At 41.9% G+C, this 19,333-nt stretch overlaps 1 protein-coding gene across 1 annotated transcript; it reads left to right on the forward strand.

Moving 5' to 3' along the window:
* The first annotated feature begins 971 nt into the window (after positions 1 to 971).
* RGS18 (regulator of G protein signaling 18) lies at positions 972 to 18,930 on the forward strand. The gene is made up of 5 exons (XM_036277517.1): positions 972 to 1,399; positions 1,861 to 1,962; positions 3,359 to 3,420; positions 14,669 to 14,835; positions 16,240 to 18,930. Exons 1-5 carry the CDS (start codon positions 1,281 to 1,283, stop codon positions 16,495 to 16,497), a joined length of 708 nt encoding a protein of 235 aa, XP_036133410.1. The 5' UTR covers positions 972 to 1,280; the 3' UTR covers positions 16,498 to 18,930.
* Positions 18,931 to 19,333: the final 403 nt, after the last annotated feature.

The raw sequence follows: 19,333 nt of genomic DNA on the forward strand, positions 1-19,333 counted from the left end.
GCATACAGAGAGAAAATTTCCTCTCTCCCAGTTCTCTTTCAGACTTTTGTACAGGACTTTAAAAAGTTGCCTTGCATCTGTATTTCTCTCTCTCTCTCCACAGTTCCATCACCTCTTGCACACGATTTCAACAAATGTTATGAAAAATAGTTCAGAAAGCTGATGTCACTCCTTCCTCTGGAAACAGTAATTCAAGCAGACTCTTAGGGACGGGGTGATGCCCATGCTCCTACGATGTCTCCTTGTTCTCGTCCATCCTTACAGACTGAACCTCCTGTAACACAGGGAATGCCAAGAAGTATGTGGGAACATCACGGTGGGAGTACAGTCCGTATTACCAGCCTGTTTCCAGCCGACCTCACCATCAAATGCTCCCATGTAGAACATATTTAAGTCCATTTTCAGCATAGAAAAATGTAGAAATGTGTTCAAAATAAAATTGATGGAAATCAGGAAGGTGTACCTATAAAGGCAAACATAGCTATCCGGTAGCCCTGATGACCATTTTCTTGAAATCAATAATTAAAAAAGACTGAACATAGAATAAATTTTTTTTCACGTTGTTAACCTGCTTTTTAGTATGTAAAACTGTAGAGGAATTAAAGCTTTTGCTACTGAAGATCAAAGGCTCTGATAAGTTTGTGTCTTCCCCTGGCCCCTGGGACCACGTAAGACCAAATCACTTAATACCTCACAACCTTGGTTTCCGGTCCTATAACATTTGAGTTATGGACTAGATCCGAATGTCGTAGATATTCGGGGTCAGGAAACAATTACTGAAGTGGAGGCTGAACCAACCAGCAGCTGCTGTTTCCTTTTCAGTAAGGACACGAAAGGGCGCAGGTACAAAGTGCCTTCTCTAGGCGTGACCTGGAACTCGGTCACAACGCACCTGAACACACACTGCAGAACGTTCAGCAAGTTCACGTGAGGAAGGACCGTGTCGTCGGGTCAAGGGAAGCCTCGCTCTGGTTGCACAGACTGGAAAGAGAAGTCGTCAGTCTTTATCTCCACGACCAAGAGTCCCTTTGCAAATTTGTGGTATCATTTCCCTAAACAACCCGGGGCCGAGCTGTACTTTAGTTCTTCAGTTCCACATTTTCCTGTCTCAACAGAGACACAAACCCAGCTCTGAGGGCTCTTTCTTTTTCTTTCCTTTTAAATTTTAAGCATCGCCGACGGAATTCCGATCATCTTTTTTTCGACCATGTGTAACCACGGCCTAGCATCGACACGTGAAGGATGTAAGAGTTTAGACATCTCTTCTTTCTAGAGAGAAGATGGAAACATCGCTGATTTCCTTGACTCAACTGAACATGTGTGAATCAAAGGAAAAAACTTTCTTCAAGTTAATACATGGTTCACCAAAAGAAGAAACCGGCAAAGAGGCCAAAATCAGGTAAGGTCATCATTTTGAAAATCTGCCTTATTGTTTTAAAAAAAGTGTTTGAAGAATATTTACTAGCCCTTGTTTTCAAAACACCCAGTTTAAAATATGGCAGCTGTAGTGCTACAATTAAAAAAAAAAAAAAGTTTGTATTAGGAGTAAATAAGTGTTAAATCCAGTGTGATTTGTTTTTAAAGTGCGACAATTTTAAACACACAGACTAACGAACAACAATCTTTCTTGAAATCGAATGCTAACTACTTTGCGGTCGTGAGCGAGAAAATAAATGTATTTCACATACGCGTTCTAATTCCTCCCCAAGCGTAGCACTGTCCTGAGGTTCTTTGACAAACCGTTGTGAGTGTGGGAGACCGGTGGGTTGAGGACAGTTGTTTGGGTCACTGATAACTTGCCTGTCACAAGGAGTGAGTCTGTCCTCCAGTTTTCCTGAAGGTCCTACCTTTTCATTACAGAGCGAAGGAGAAGAGAAATCGGCTGAGTCTCCTCCTGCAGAGACCGGAGTTTCACGGCGAGACACACGCCAGCAGATCGGGGCACGAGGCCAAAGAAACGAGGTGAATAACATTTCATTACTGGGGTGGGGGGGAGTTTGCTGATTCTATCGTGAAAGATTTAAGAAAGAGGAAATTAGGGATTTTCATTTTATTGAAAATGACACTGTAACATAGGAAGGGTAGAGATCTCATTTCGGAAAAATAAGGAATGTTCTATAAAATGTAACCACTTTAATAGCTTGAATTAAATAAGCTTATAAAAATTTAAATGTGCTCTTTTAAAATTATAGACCTGTCCATCTTAAATGATGTATTTTACTCCTTATAAACTGATGCGGAACTCATTAAGAGTTTTCACACTGTCTGCCCTGGCCGGTTTGGCTCAGCGGTTAGAACGTCGACCTGCGGTCCGGAGAGACCCGGGTTCGGTTCCCGCTAAGGGCACGTACCTCGGTTGCAGTTTGTCCCCGGCCCTGGTGGGTTGTGTGGGTGGCAGCCACTCGATGTGTCCCTTCACGTCGATGTTTCTCTCTCTCTCTGTTCCTCTCTCTCCCTCCCACTCTACCTGAACAAAGAATGGAAAAATGTCCTCAGGTGAGGATAAAAAAAAAAAAAAAAGAGTTTTCACAGTGTAATATCACAGAGGAGACTAGTGTCATGTTTCTTTCCTCAGGAGTTTGAAAAAAATGTTCTAGGTATGAGAGCAAGTGTAGCACAAAAAGGGACATTTTGTCATTTTCAGCTATTTCTTTATTTCAAACAGCAAATGAAATAGCCTTATAAACTTTTGTAGAATATAAATTCTTCCAAATATGAAATATGACCAATAAAAGATCCAAGACAAATACATTCAACTCCCTGAATGATCCACATCACTAAAATAGCTGTTGTATAAAAAAACGTTTTATATTTTTTATCCCCTTTAAACTTCATTAATCACATTTTCTGTAGCTTTTTTTTTTTTTTAAGCTGCATAGTATGGCAAGAGTGTCAAGGAAATTGCAGTGTAAAAAAAAAAAATTGACTGCAAGATACTGTCAGTTCAGGCTCTTCTGTTGGCTGAATTAAGAAAGATAATTGACCTGATTTTTTTTTTTCTTGGTTTTTAACTTAACACGTGATTAATCTTGCCCTAGAAGATAATCAAAGGCAAAACTGAAAAGAAAGTTGACCGAGGTTTTGGAAGTTTCCAAAGTGAATACAACTTTTGTTGTGTAAGAGGCCAAGGAGAGTCCTGGCCGGTTTGGCTCAGCGGGTGGCGCGTGGGCCTGCGGACCGGAGAGTCCCGGGTTCGGATCCCACTGGGAGCACAAACCAAAAATAAATGGAAAGAGGCGAAGGAGAAACCCTGGGAAGTATGGCTGGGAAGAGCAGCGAGTAGCTGGTTACATGCTCGAGCAGATTCATAGACAGGCCTCTGCACGCTGCGTTACAAAACATGTTGTGTCTCGAACAGGCTCTGCCCTGAAGAAGCGATAAGATGGGGTGAATCGTTTGACAAACTGCTTTCTCATCAAGGTCAGTGCTATTTCCCCCCTACTTCATTCCTTAGTGGAAGATTATACAAAGCACCTATGGAACCACACAGGAGACTCGCATAAAAACGGAGTCTGATCGGTCATTTACAGCAATCTGAGTTTGTGAGAAACAGAAATAACCTACCTAAAATAGTCAACTAATGGAAAATCCTTTTTAAAGAGAGTTTTGTTTTATTAAGAATTACTTATTGTGGTTGAAATAGTATTTCTTTGCACTGTGATGAATAGTTTGAAATTTAAAAAATTTTTTTTTACTTTTTTACTTTTAAATGAAACCCTTGGTTTTATTAAACCCCAGATTCTCTGTGTTATTTCTATTGTTAAGTGAGCTAAAATTTGAAGTAATTCTTTGGATGGACTTTCAGGAAATCCTCATGAAAATAGTATCTTTTACATTGTATAGATGCTTTACTCTCTACAGCAATCGTCTGTTTGTAGAGCAGAATTTTCTAGAAGCTAGAAATCAAGTGGGTATGTTAAGGGGGAGCTTTGCAGGCAAGATGGGTGGTCAGGACTGATATCAAGTCCCCTTTGCACTGTCCCCCACTGTGACAAAGCAGGAGATCCACGGTAGCCTTTGGGGTCCATTTACAAAAGGCAGCAGGTGAGTGAGCCCTGGTCTGGGTTCAGTCCATGGTCCCTTTCAGTTTCTGGCAAAACTGATGAGCTGCAGGAACTAGCAGTGGGCAAGCTGACCACAGGCTGTTTCCTCACTGAGCCAGGCAGAGCGCTTTGAGGCAATTCTTTATCTTTACCCCATTTCCACACACTTCCGCAAGCCCCTAGCTTTCACTGGTATCAGCTCTCATTTGGCAAGCGTTTTCCTGTTCGTTATCTCATTCTATGAAACCAAACCCCAGCCAGCAATCCCCCAGGTGGAGAGACCCACACAGCTCTGAGACGGGTCACAGCATTCCCGGGGTACACATTCCAGGGTGTTTGCTGGAGGAAGGGAGGGGTCCTACTGCCGGGCCCGGAGGCAGGATTTGACCTCGGGACCTCACCTACTGTGTTCCTTTTGAGGAAACCTGACTTTCCTGTCTGTCTGCATTTCAGTGTTTTTCCTCCTCAATGGTCTGTCCCTGTACAAGGCTTTGGTGAACAGTTCACATCCCCCTGGATTTAATGACCTAAGAATCTTTTTTTTTTTTTTTTTAAGACTATTCCTGAAAATGTTCCCTCTCTCAATAAAAACAGAGTCTGTAATACTGAGTCGGAGAAATAAAAATAAATAAATAGAGAAATCAAGACTTAAATGTAGGCGAGGATGTAATCAATGCAGATGGTGGGTGGTAGTAAGAAAGGGCGTTTATGGTGAGAAAATGTAACTGTTATACTTTGCTCTTTATCTCTCTGTTACTTGTGTTTATGCTGAGAAAATGTAACTGTTACTCTTTTCTCTTTATTTCACTGTTACTTTCACTTAATACCCTGTTATTCCTTTTGGAGAAAAGTAAGGTAAACACTTTCCACAATGACTTTCCTTCATTCCCGACATCCGGTCATTTCTAAACCAGTTAAAATTCTTGCCAAACACACGTCGAACCTGGCCCACACTCACTAATTCTGCAGCCACCGAATGTATCAGTTCCTAAGACTAATTACACCGACCTGTGTAAAACTTTTCTCCATAATTTATGACCCCAATTTTTCTTCTTTTTTTTTTTTTGAGGAAAAAAACCCTATTATTTCTAACATTTTGGCACATCCCAGCCCTTTAGCTTCTTGACAGATTAGAGCAAGGGAAAGGGGGAGTAGAATTCACAATGTTTGCTCCTTATCTGTTTATTATAAGGAAGATGTCATTTCAGCTGGGGATCTCCCAGCCCGGCATAACACCTGGTAAATATTAGGTGCTCAATGAATATAACCAAGTCTGTGGCCTTGAAAAGTTCATTCAAGGTCCCTTTGAGACTTGAGTTCAGTTCTCTTCTGTAACATACAAGCTGTATAATCTTAGTGAAGATTCCTAATCACTCTGACCTTCAGCTTCCTCCAAGGTGAATGGAGATAACAATATCTTTGGCTCCAGTGGAAACAGATTTCTGTCAGGATTAAATGAGATGGTGCCAAAGACGATGCCAAGGACAGCTTGCCACCACACAAATGTCAACTGTCACTGTTGACTGCTATGATTGGAAACATCAACAATACGTTTAATTACCTTTTCATGGTTCCCTGTCCACTCCTTACTGGGCAAACATCCGGGTTGGGGTTCAACGTTCTTCGAAAGAAATACATAGGCTGGATTTATTCTTTTAACTTAATAAGCTGGTACCTAATAATTTCATCACACTCTCACGAGCCATTCAAAGAGAAGAAAGGTTTAGCGGGGGTCATTAGTCCTATAGAAAAGGCTCCTCTGGCAGTCTGTCCTCATCCCGCTTTATAATAGTCAAAGCCAAACAGAGAAAAATCAGGCTGCTCCCTTTTCCTGGCGGAAATGCTGAAGGGTTGTGACATAGCAGCATGGCGCAGCATGGAGGGGGAGCCGATAACAAAAAATCAGCAGTGACCCACTTGGACGTCATTATCAGCACTCACGATCAAAGTGCTAATTAAATTATATTGAATTCACCAAAAATTATGTGACTGGTGTTCTTTGAATCAGGCTTCAAAAAATCCAATTATTTTAATTGCAAAGCTTATTGTAATATTACATTATCGAGCTTAAAATAATCAGCTAAAAAAGTCTCTTGGTGCCAATGGTTAAACTCAGCTCATTTCTAGTGACTTGACTCTAGCCAGCCCTCCCCCCAAAAAAGGAAAGATTTTATACTTGTGTGTACACACACACACACACACACACACTTCAAGAAAGAACTTGCTCTATCTACCAGATGTTACAGACTTTCCCTTTGGTTAAATGTGTAAGTTGGTCAAAATCTATATCTATAAAAAGGAAATGCAAGTTGAATTGAATGTAGTCCAATAGTTCAGGGAACGATGAACAAAACAGAACAGAAATGTGACTATTCTGTCTGACAAAACAGCAGATATTGACACCTCTACAGACTGGTGTTCGCATCTTTAGAAATGGAGCCCCAGAAAAGATGGTTCTTCCTCTAGATTTTAGGGGACTCATCAAAATTCGCCATCCAAACAAGGAGAAAAAGAGAACGCCCAAGCAGAGCGCCAATCTAGGCGTGGGGAACTAGCCAGCACAGAATTTAGGGAACTAGTAAGAAGTAATTCCTTATTGAGAAACAAAATTTGAAAAAAATGGGGGCTTAAGGTAACAGACAATGGACTGATACAATTAAAAGAGGCAGGACGTTTTTATTGTATTCCACAGAAACCGGAAAAATCCATGGAGTTTTTGGGTATCTCTACTACTTTACTCAAATGTCAGTCTTAATATGTAGTTTTAATGCTTTTAAGATTTAAGAAAGCATAGGAGATAAAAAGTCATGGAAATCTAAACAAAGTATGGGCTTTAAATAAAAACAATATATCAATATTTCCGAACAGGAGGGACCTGAATGTGGTAGGTGGTACTGTTACTATCTTCATAATGTTTCTGTACATCTAAATTTACTCTAAAATAAATTTCAAAAAATAAGCTGAAACATGTTAAGAAAATTGTTGAAATCCCTCGATACTTGAACTACTGTTCCGCATCTGTCTCCATGCAGATATTTAAATAAATTTTTCTGCCGCCCTTGTTTATTGGCAAATTTGTCTGAAATTGTAAAATGAATCATAAAAATGTATAACTTCAGACATAATTAATAATTTCTAAATGTCATTTAATAAACAGAAAAAGCATGAATAAATAAAAAAAACCACCATATTATACCTATCATTCATAATTATCAATTTCCAATTTAGTCATCAGTTCTCACGGATTGACTTTAAATGCTATCGATATGAAGTGAACAAATCAATTAATTCCAATGAGATTATTTATATATAAGTAGAGTAAGGCTTTCGAAAACCATGAAAAGAGATTATATAGATGTGATCAAGATTTCAACAGGCAGAAGCAAAGGAAATTTTTGAGCAGAGGAAAAGGGTTAGAGAAATAAGGGCTTTGGGGGCAACCTAAAAGCCAGCAGCCCACTTCCCTGAGGCAGAGAAGACACACCCTGGGAAATCAAGGCGGTCACAGGCTTCGGAGCAACCTGATAGATGGGGGTAGAATTACATGCATGTCATATGAACTACCTCCAAGGCTGTTACAAATATAAAAGCTAACCTCCAGATAAAGGCTGTTTTGGAAAGAAAACGGATTAGCTTGGTGACCGATTCTATGTGTGTATATGTCATAAAGTGAGTTGATGAAGAAATAAGAGATTAAAGAAAAAAGGACGAGCCAACGAGCCCCAGATTTTATTTCATATTAAGAGGAAGTCGAAGGGACCTTTTATAAATGAGAAATAGAGGCGCAACAGTATCTGTGAGAAGATACCAGGTTAGAATTTGGACTGACTTAGTTGCTGGAAACTTTGTCCGAAGGTTTGCAGGGTTTTGAAGGCATGCACCAAGAATGTGGAAGACGCCCTGGCCGGTTTGGCTCAGCGGTTAGAGCGTCGGCCTGCGGTCCAGAGGGACCCGGGTTCGGTTCCCGCTAAGGGCACGTACCTCGGTTGCAGTTTGTCCCTGGCCTTGGTTGGTCATGCGGGTGGCAGCCACTCGATGTGTCCCTTTCACGTCAATGTTTCTCTCTCTCTCTCCCTCCCACTCTATATGAACAAAATATGGAAAAATGTCCTCTGGTGAGGATTAAAAAAAAAGAATGTTGAAGACGGTTTGATCACAGTCTCCAACCATCTCACACAGTGGATAACTGAAGATGAGAAAGAGAAGGGTATTTCCTGTAAGGGGAGACCCCATGGACAAGAGCATCTTACCACCACTGTATAGCTGTTTCTTTTCCTGTGCACCCTTTTGTTCACTCTTGGCAAATCATTCCAATATTTTTAACCTCTTTATGAATGACTATGTGCTTGGACATTTTGCACGCTGAATTGTGGCTCTACTAAGCTTAATTCTGAGAATAATGTGCAACAGGTAAGACAGAAATAAAATGTGGGTCCCACCGCATCCCTTTGACTTACAAATATGAACTGACTAGACAGTGGAAAATATTTATTGCTGATATTGAGTAAAGGCTCCAAGGACACGAGCCCTTCTCTTTTGGGGAAGGAAATGAGTACTTCTCCTTCCATGTTTCACCTACTGGCTTTTGAAGTCCCTCTTCCCAATTTTCAGTTACCAATTTTCTGCAAAATAAGGGATTCCAGTACTCTGCGGAATTACATTTCTGAGTCAAACTGACCCATAACAAACACCCAATTCCTTAATCACCTAAAGGATAAAAATAAGTAAAGTCCACCTGAAATTACACACAGATCGCATAAGTGAACTAGTGTGGCCAGAGTAGCCACATAGCATATTACTCCCCAGGTCCCTCCAGTGTGGTAAAGGGCAGGGGGGTGTCAATGGAGGGGAAAAGGGGATGCCTGCAATTCTTTCAACAATAAAGATATTTTTTTTAAAAAAAAAAAAAAGAGAACAAAAGGACTGAGAGAAATAATTAACCAATTAATTAATTACTTAATTAAAAAGTAACCATAACTTCCTGGGGCAGGTCAAGAGCTAAGAAGCGGAACATCCTAGGGGAAATGACGTGACCTAGAACAGTGGGTGATAGGGCACATGGGTTCCCAACTTCAGAGATCATAACTTCCGTTCCTTTGAGCTCCTTGGCATCAGAAAAATACTCCAGTGGGTGCCAGAGCCTCCATGCAGAAGCAGGTATTTCCACGCATTTCACGTGGCTGTGGCACCCCGGGCCAGCCTCATGCAGTGTGACTTGCGACCTCGGGTCCTAACCGGGGGGCTTTGGCAGCTGCGCGGGACGGCCGCTGTCTAAAGAGCTGTCCGTTGAGCGACTGTGTCGCCAAGGTGGCCCCTAGTGACGGGACTTAACGCAGCTGCTCAGAGTGAGGCCTAGAAGCGAGCAGAGGCGAACGTGCTCGGGTTCTCTTGCATCATGTCGCTTTCAAATGCCCTTGGCTTCATCTTTTACACAAAGGAACCTTTTCCCCATTCGTCACGGGTCCCTTTCTTGCCTGGGCATTTACTCCTCTCGACCGCATTCGTATTGAGCCAGGGAATTCCCTTCCCTTTGATGGAGGCCCCATGACACTGAGCACACGTGCTCTCTGACCCTGGCGCCTGACCTCCTTCTGGACGTGTCTCGGTCAAGCTCGCGACCAAGCACGGTGGCACATTCCAGGCACGACGGCCAGCTCTCGTCCACACTGGCGCCTGGAGACCGAGTGAGGGACTATATTTTGAGGGACATTCATATTCTTTTCTGGAAGACCTCCCTCTGAATTCCGTGCGACTTGATCTTCCTCCCGCTCCTCCAAACGACTTGGTTGTTTCCCGGTCGCTGAGTGGCAAAGGGTCTATTATTGTACACGACACACACCTGGGTTCATACCCCAGGGCCATCTTTTACCAGCTGTGAGATTTAAGGCAACTTCACTATCTGCACTAACTTCACTGCACAGGACAGACGTGGAAATTACTCGGAACCGCACCGATTGGGTCGTGCGGGTGGCAACCACTCGATGTTGCCTGCGGCCATCGCCGGCACCTCGCCGACCCCCAGTGTCCAGCGATTTAATGAATACGGTACTTTCAGTATATCTTACGGCCCCCAGGTTCGAACCAGGTATTTCATACATTTTTTAAAAGACAGATGAAGGAAGTTAGGTTGAATAAGGGCCAATTGCCTGGCAGATAGACGATCCCTTGTAGGTGTCTGCATTTTGTTAAAATTGAGATTTATGAATAGGAAAAGTAATGGTCGTATCCCCCTAAAACTGGGACAGTTATTCACTGACTTACTTTAGGAATAATTTGGGCTTTAAAACCTGATCAATCTGTGCTTATACATGACATGAGTAGAATAAATTGAAAATAAAGAGGTTTTTTTTCCTTTACTGGGGGTCAAAGTAACTTTGTTCCTAAGCCCAAGAAAGCATAGTCTTAGATTCTGCTTTCCACATCAATTCTGACCTGGGACAGGGTGGGTACCCCTTATAGCAGAACAGGCATTCCACTTTGCCAACTTTGTTTCAATTTGCCCTTAAATAGCAACAAAGGAATACATAGGAAGAAGCTAAAGTGCCTCTGATTGTGGATGGGGACCAGGCAAGACCCTCCGTCAAACACAGGACAGACAATGACGCCCGACATTATACTGTATCAGCAGAGGACACACTTCCCCAAGACTCCTTTGTTTCTTTAATCGGGGTTTCCCCCAAATTTTCTCTTTTGTTGCCTTGTTTTGTACGATGTAGCCAAGGAGCGCTCCCCAGAAATCTACTTTATAGCAGCTACCAAGCCAATAAGAAATTTCACATTTCCATGGAAAATGAAAATAAAAAATACAAAGACGCAATCTGTTTTGAAGACAGTCATTAGGGTTAAATTGAGAGTATATATTTATTTTAAAGAATTCAAGCCAGTATTAAGTGGATGTTAATTCACACTTTCAGAAATTTGAAGGAGTAAGAAGGAGGGGTATTAAGCAGTGGATTTTTGTGACACTAAAAATTCACCAAAAGAGCCTTGTCCGGTTTGGCTCAGTGGTTAGAGTGTCAGTCCGCGGATCAGATAGTCCCGGGTTTGGTTCCCGTAAGGGCACGAACCTCGGTTGCAGTTTGTCCTCGGCCCTGTTTGGGGTCACGCAGGTGGCAGCCACTCGATGTATCTCTCACAGATGTGTCTCTCTCACATCAATATTTCTCTCTCTCTTCCTCCTCCTCTCCCTCCCACTGTATCTGAAGATAAATGCAAAAATGTCCTTGGGTGAGGATTTAAAAAAAAAAAAATTCACCAACAGAAAGTTCGCCAAAAAAAAAAAATTTTTTTTTTTTTAAGTTCCGGAAAAGCCACGGTCCAGATGCTGGGGCGAGACGGCTGGGCCGCCTCCGGCTGGGGCCACACCAGTCGGGCTACGGACCATGTTTCTGTTGCGATTGCGCTTCCCCAGACCTAACGCGGCCAGCCCCTCGAGTTCTCCTTCTGCTTCAAGTTAGGGTTCGACAGGCTTGTTTCAGCCTGGTCTCTGGCTTCCTTCCAGAATCATTAGAGAAGGAGGAAGGGGGGGAAGACAGCAGCAAAGCCAGAGATTGTGCAACCAAACCACCCTCCCTGTCACATCAATAGAAAAGGAAGATGTTGCCAAGCTGTTACCACCCAGTGGCCCAGTGACGGTCACTCCACCCATTTCCTCAGGTCACCAGCCCGCGGCCCAGGTCTGCAGGGGCGGCTGCCACCTGGTTTCCAACAATTAAAGGAACGTAGTCTCCGATGGCAACAGTGACTCATGCAGCTTCTTTTTTGCGTACAAGTTCAGCTACTGAGATGCAGAGGGTGAAAGACATTGTGGGAGATGAAGCCAAAGAGGAACCCCCTAAAAACCAATAACCCTCACGGCCACTGTGAGAAGAAACTCTCGTGAAAACCACAAGCTTGACTCTCCTATTGCTCATCGAGGCAGCGATGTGGGTTTAAAAATATCAAAAACAGAAATAGCCCATTCAATTTATTCTAAAGGATATACATTCCTAGGTATTTTGGGGGGAGATCTGTCAAAGGTCTGCAGAGTCACTGTCCTCTTGCATGTCCCCACGGCCTTCGGATAAACAGCACGGGACTCAGCTTGAGAAATGAGTCTGGAGATTCAAACGCCGAGCAGAGAAACCAGGAAAGGCGGGGATACGCCTCACTCACCTGCAGCATCCCGGCCGCTCCTCCCAGACGGGCTGTTTGACCGGGAACTACCTGACGGACCTGGGTCCCGAGAGACAGGCTCTGAGTTTCATTCCAGACACAAGACGTCTTCTCTGGTTGGGCCTGGCGTTTGCTTGTCTTCCTACTTTCTCCGGTTCCTACTTAAGGGCATTTAATCCCTGTCACCTGGTGCTTTCGATCAATTAACTGAGGAGGAGAAATGGCAGCATCTGCCCTCACCTGAGCGAAAACACCCGTGGAAAGAGCAGTGGGCAGCAGAGGCCCAGGGGACTGTCCTCATGAGGGTGATGACTGGAGCCGTTCCAAGCCTGCGACGTGGGGACTGCCTAGGGATGGATCAGCCCATCTTCCCTGACTCTTGAGTTCTTCAACATTACGTTCCTGCATCTCAAGCATACTCAAAAGATTGCTCACAACATTTAAAAAAGAAAAGGCTGCATGACAAAGAAGACAAGTTCTACACGCAGGAGAAATACATAGTGACTGTAAAGCATAATTTGAGGATTCGTCTGCTGTGGCTGCTAGTGCAGTTTGTAACCACTGACTTAACACAAAGTCACCATCTACCGTCTGTGGGTCGGAAGTGTAATGGGGCCTCCCTGGGGGAAGCAGGGTGTCAGCAGGCCGCTGTCCTTTCTGGAGGGCCCGGAAGAGAATCCCTCTCAGAGTTATTGGGGCTGGGGGCAGAATTCAGTTGTTTGAAGTTGCAGACGGAAATCTCCCTTCTCTTGCTGTTTCTAAGGGCTGTTTTCACCTTCCGGAAGCACCACACTCTTTGGCTCATGAACATCTTTGATCTTCAGGGTCAGCGATAACCCTCCTCACATTTCATCTTCTGTGACCCACTCGTCTGACTGTGTTTTTCACTTTTAAAGCCTCGTGGGATACGGTGGGGCCCCCCTGGAGCACCCACGCGCTCTCCCCTCCTAGCTGCTTGCCCAGCATCACGTGATGTCGTCCCGGGCTTGGGGAGAGGGGCGTGGGCATGTTTGGAGGGCGGTCACTGTGCCCGCCCAGGAAGGACTGCCTTCCAGAGCAAGGTGCCGGTCCAACGGTTTGTTTGTTTGAAAAGTGAGACCAGGAGCAACTGAATTTATCTGCAACAGTCTCCTCGTCTATGAGAACGAGTACAGGGCACGTCCAGGTATTGCTGTAAACATTAAATGCAGTAAGGATTACAAAGAGCACTTAGCCCTCAAAACCTCCCGACACGTGATAAACGCAAAACCCTTTCGTCATTGCTGTGATTCTAACAAAAGAGTTTTATTCTTGCTTCTTCTACAGCTGTTTATGTTACAAATAATCGTGGACTATAAGAAATGCTTCCAGAGGGCAGTGAACATAAGAAGTGAATATAGGCAGCTGGTGTGGCTCAAGGGTTGAGCGTCGACCCTGCACCAGGAAGTTGCCGGTTCAATTCCCGGTCAGGGCACATACCCAGGTTGTGGGCCCGACCCCCAGTGGGGGGCATGCAGGAGGCGGCCAATCGATGTTCCCTCTCATCAGTATTTCTATCTCCCTCTCCCTTCCTCTCTCTCTAAAATCTATAAAGAAAAAAAAAAATTTAAGAAATGAATGTAAGCCTGGCAGGGTTTCTCAGTTGGTTAAAGCATCATCCTGATACTTTGATATGCCAAGGCTGTGGGTTCGACCTCTGGTCATGGCTCACACACGAATCAACCAATGAATGCATAAGTAAGTGGAACAACAAATCTCTCCCTTTTTTTTCTTTTTAATTTTTTTCTTTATTGATTTTAGAGAGAGAGGAAGGGAAAGGGAGAGAGAGAGAGAAACATCAATGAGAGAGAACATCAATTGGCCGCCTCCTGCATGCCCCCCACTGGGGATCAGGCCCACAACCTGGGCATGTGCCCTGACCGGGAATCGAACCAGGACCTCTTGGTGCAGAGTCAACGCTCAGCCAGTGAGCCACACTGGCCAGGCTCTCTCTCTCTCAAAAACTCAATAATAATTTTTTTAAAAAGGAAACATATGTAAGTGAAAATGAGCTGAGCAGACAAATCCTGGAGATAAAGCTCTCAACAGGGAGGGCCAGGGTCCTGAGCACATAAAGTGTAGTCTGGAAGGGGAAGGGTGGTCCTGGTGGGATGGTGTCCTGGCTATAGAATAACCCCACACAAACCCAGAACAGGCATGACTGACATAGACCCAAAGGCAGGTCCAGCGTCCGCTTCACCCTTACTCACGTGTAAATATGATGCCGGCCTCGTAGCGACAGGAATGATCTTTCCTTTTCACAGTTGTGAAGATTGTAGCTAATTTCTACGAGGTCCCTCATGGATACTGTTCAAGACGCGGGTTGCTGTGCCACCGTAGAGGGAAGACACAGCTGTTCCATCCATATTTCCAGCTACACTTTCATACCCAGCAGTACGTTTTCCCAGCATTCATATTTAATAGTTAAAATATGTCGCTTCTTTTCTTGGTAGCTGGCCTGGAGACTTTTACCAGATTCCTGAAAACTGAATTCAGCGAGGAAAACATCGAATTCTGGATGGCCTGTGAGGACTTCAAGAAAAGCACAGACCCTCAGCAAATGAGCCTGAAAGCGAAAGCGATATATGAGAAATTCATCCAGAATGATTCTCCCCAAGAGGTAAAGAGAACTGGGAAAATGTGCAACTGCTTGAAATATGTGTGAGAGGAGCTGCCTTCATCCCGTTGGTACCCCCCCCCCCATCCGGCAGGTCAGGGTTTGTTGAAGCAGAATAACTAGCTCTTCGTAGATGTCCCCATACAGACAGAACACACTGTAATGCTTTCCCATGGAAGCAAAGTGATCTTGAAACCACTCTCAGGGTGCTTTGGATTCTAAACTAAGAGGGAATGCAATTACTTGCAACATTTAGATACATTCTCGTATCCGTATTAATCACCTTGGCATAAGCAAGCTCTCACAGAAACTGAATGAAGGCAAGAGAGACATACGTTTGTACCGTGCACCACGGTGATGCCTGCTCATCTACCTGTGCAAACTTTTATGTGCCCTGAAATGATTATTCCTCCTCCTGAAGATAGGCTTTTAAAAAATCTTAATAGAGAGATAAGGGAAACCTAATTTGGCAATGGTTCAAGTGAAAACAATTGTGATTTTCTCGGGCTGTGAGCTCAGTGTGAGACAATTGTGTGATACAATTGCTAAAATGACAGCTATTATGTGTCCTCAGATATGAATTCAGTAGAGTTTATTTTTATTAGGTGTTCGATAAACAGTGTTTCTTCACTGAAGAGGTAGGTGTGCAAGTCTATACTGTTAAGAGTGCCGCTTGACTACTAATCTGTGTCGTCCGTGAGGTAGCATCGTCTGTGCGGATAGTGGTCCCCACGAAACAATGCCTCTTCTCCTTGCTTCAGTGTGTTTCATTCCTGCGAGTCAATGTATTATTCTGTTGTTGTTGTTGTTTTCCCAAGGCCAACCTTATACACAGACAAGAAAAGGCAGCTAGTTGTAAGATGTTACCCAGGAGGGAAAAAGAAAGATCCCTACCTGAAAACTCACCAGCATCAGACCCAGATACATTAGTCATGCTTAGATTAAAAAAAAAAAATTAAAGGATTTTATAGCTTTAAAAAATACTCATTTTCAGCACACATTTGCCTGTAGGAAAGCATCATAATCTAATGACAAAAGCTCTGGGATGATGCAAACATCCCACACCAAAATCTGAACTAGGTCCCAAACTCACTGTTTGCCATCACTGAACATTATTTTGCTAATGATTGAAAGGGAGTTGAACCTTACGATCTCAATGATACCTGCTGTGACAACCTTCCAGGACTCTAAATTAGCAGCGGGTGCAAAGGACCCTCAGCGCAGGGAGACCAGAGCCACACGGGACGCCAGCCCAGAGTCAGTCATCGGACCCCGAGACCCATGACAGGCAGAGCACCCAAGCACTGTGCCCGCCCCGGTATCGAACAGTCTTGTACTGTCTGTTTCTCAAAGGCGTTTACTGCAGAAGGTTGACCATAATGACACCTTTCTGAAATGATTGTCCAGGTGAACCTTGATTTCCACACCAAGGAACTCATCGCCAGGAGCATCGCCCAGCCCACCCTCCAGAGCTTCGACGCCGCGCAGAACAGAGTGTATCAGCTCATGGAGCAAGACAGCTACACGCGCTTTCTGAGGTCTGACCTCTATTCCGACCTGATAGCAGGAAGATCTCCGAGGCCCAGCAACCTCAGAAGACGATCCCGCTCCTTCACCTACAACGAATTCCAGGATGTGAAGTCCGATGTCTCCATTTGGCTATAAAGAGCATTAACTGTGCTCATTCGGGTGGCAAGAGGGTGCTTCTGAGACACAGCGTATGTTCACAAATGGGTACATCATTTAAAATAAAACACATCGTGGAGAAGGGTTTTAAGAATGTCAATCAACACTGATTCTGGCAGGTACATCCTGTATCTGCCAATATATTCTGTAACACCCCACTTGACTTGAGCCCACTCATAATGAGAACAGACATGAACAGACACTGATGTATGAATATCAACCCAAAGGTAATATATATGATACCTGACTATGAAGTAAGTGCATTGAAAGATCAAGATTCACCCCATAAAACTTTATTTATCTATATTATTCTTCAGCCTATCAGGAAATATTACAAAGACACTCTCTTTTTAAAAAAATAATGTGATCATGAAGGAAACAAGAACTTTGCAATTGAGTCTATTAATTTATTTTTTGCTAACCAATTTAGGGCATATTTTCTTCTTTTCTATTTGTTTCCTCTCCAGCTGGCTATTTGGCCAAGAATTTTAAGTAAAAGAAGTTTTCAGGGTGTTATACTTACACATAAATAGATATGTATCAACAGCTTGATTTTTAAGAGGTAAATAATAACTATAATTATTCTTCAGTCTACTGAGTAAGTGTAATTTCTCTGCCACAGTATACTATTTCTCCCTCATTAAGGAAAATCCTTAGGCAAATGTTGCAGGTAAAATAAACAGACAATATTTATACTTTACCGAGGATTTTGAGTCAAAAATTAGAATTACAAATAACAGATAAAAAGTAATTGGAGAGAAATAAAACCAATAACTAAACAATGTGTTTTAAAATATCATGGTAAAAGAAGCATTTTTTAGTCCCTGTATACTGAAAATATTATTGATTGTGTTTATCCCAGCAACCATCAGTATCTGCCTAAAACAAGGAAAGGCTAGCATTTAATCTTCTTTTCTTCATTTTTCATACAAACTCTCTGAAATAACTTAGATGGGGCCTCATTGAATGCCTGAGTCAGAAAATGTACCCCCAAAAGGTAGAGTTATGTAATTATCATGGCAGAAAAATTTATTAGTGCCTATTGAGTATCAGGACTCTCTTCTAATAAAACACAGTATCAGGTGAATATATCAAATACCGGAAATTAAACCTTAAATCAGAACTCAAGATGAAACTCGGTTCTTTCCTTCAAATTTTTTTTGCTGATATTATAAATATATGTGGTGTATAGACCCATACGTATACATTACTATTGAAAGAAGTTCAAACTACATTTTAAAATCAATTGTTTTTTTAAATTTTATTTTGCATATAAAATGCTAAAGACACTACAATTTAATTGAATGATAATATTTGGAGCAATGAAAGTTGGACAAATTTATTTTATGAAAAGAAATGAACTATGTTTATCGGCATAGTATCTGAACTATTAGCCATAATTTCTAAAAATATTAAAAGTGTATTCATATATGTATGCATATGTATGGACACAGTACCAGATTTCCAGATTTTTGGAAGGGCTGAGATACTTAATAAATTCATTTTGCAGTAGAATTGCATATTTAATAAATATTCAATATTAAAATACTAAGTTGAGATAGTTCTATCTGGCTTTTAGACTGAAGATATGTATTACTTATTAAATGAGTTAATCTCTTCAATTCATTTCTAAATAGAAGCTACCTTAATTTTTAGATATTTAGTTGTATAATCTTTAAAAGACTTAATTGGAGTTGTTGATTTACTCTTTTGTTTTATAAAAACCCTTATTGCTTCTATTTAATACTTTCTTATTGCTTCCAATAGTCTAATGCATCTATAAAATAAATGCAAGAATGACTAATCCCGGTGAAAATTAATATTCTAAAAAGCGAAAAACTGAAATTGATCACAGAGGTTAATTTTGTCTCCCATGTTTCAAAGCTGAGTTTTTGGCTGAGATATAAACTGGATTGTTTGCTCGGGTCTCTTCAAAGGGTAAGTGATGATTCAGACCAGACTTGACTGCAACAAGAAAGTTTTTTAAAAGATTGAGATATCAAATGTAATACCACAATGATAAACTGAGAAGTTTGTAATGACTGTCCCCTTTTTAAAAATATCTAATTATTTCTCTCTTATTAATAGGGATATTTTTACATCTCTATTATTAATCTCTAATTAGCTACACAAAATAAAAGAGCACTAAAAATAAATCATACCAAAACAATGAATTATACAGAAAGCAATGCAGGTTTTGACAGAAAGGCGGGTCAGGTGGCACAACCTGATAATTAATCCCTGTGAAAAAGTCCTCGAGTAAGAAAGGATTTTGTACATATATTAATATGTTGTATGTAACTGGATTATATAGACTTTATTAAACCGTTACTGAATCTGCTTATCGTTTTTATTTTACAAGCCCTGAAGTCAACAAGCTTGACAGTTTTACTGCTTCGTATATCGTTCTTTTGTTCTATGCCTTTTAAAATTAACATTTCTGAAAAATCAATTGAGTCTCATGTGATTTTACAGATGAGTTTATTTTCTCTCTCAGACTCCAGCTTCCTAAACTAAGTAATAGTTTATTCAGATTATTCCAGATATTCTCCCTTTATAGGTGTGTTCCCTTTAAACCTGGCTTACAGGCAATACTATTTCTGGGTGCCAAAATAAAAACCAATACATCTATTTTTGACTCCATGCATAACATTACATCCAGAAACACTTTAATATGAAAATTGAATCAAGATCTTTAGATAAAAGAAGCAAAATCCATGTAATATGATTTCAGAGTTTTGAAAACAAGATGCTATGTGAATTTAAAATAATGGCACCCTGGAAAACCGAAGTTTCTCTTTTTCAGTATGCAAGA

Source organism: Molossus molossus, unplaced genomic scaffold, assembly GCF_014108415.1.
Source record: "Molossus molossus isolate mMolMol1 unplaced genomic scaffold, mMolMol1.p scaffold_m16_p_23, whole genome shotgun sequence".
NCBI lineage: Eukaryota > Metazoa > Chordata > Mammalia > Chiroptera > Molossidae > Molossus > Molossus molossus.

What these genes read in the sequence shown, in the direction of transcription:
- RGS18 (XM_036277517.1), top strand. Translation starts at nt 1,281, where the DNA reads ATGGAAACATCGCTGATTTCCTTGACTCAACTGAACATGTGTGAATCA. An exon ending in CACGAGGCCAAAGAAACGAG is followed by an intron (nt 1,963 to 3,358) that starts GTGAATAACATT and finishes TGTCTCGAACAG; the next exon opens with GCTCTGCCCTGAAGAAGCGA. An exon ending in CAAACTGCTTTCTCATCAAG is followed by an intron (nt 3,421 to 14,668) that starts GTCAGTGCTATT and finishes TTTTCTTGGTAG; the next exon opens with CTGGCCTGGAGACTTTTACC.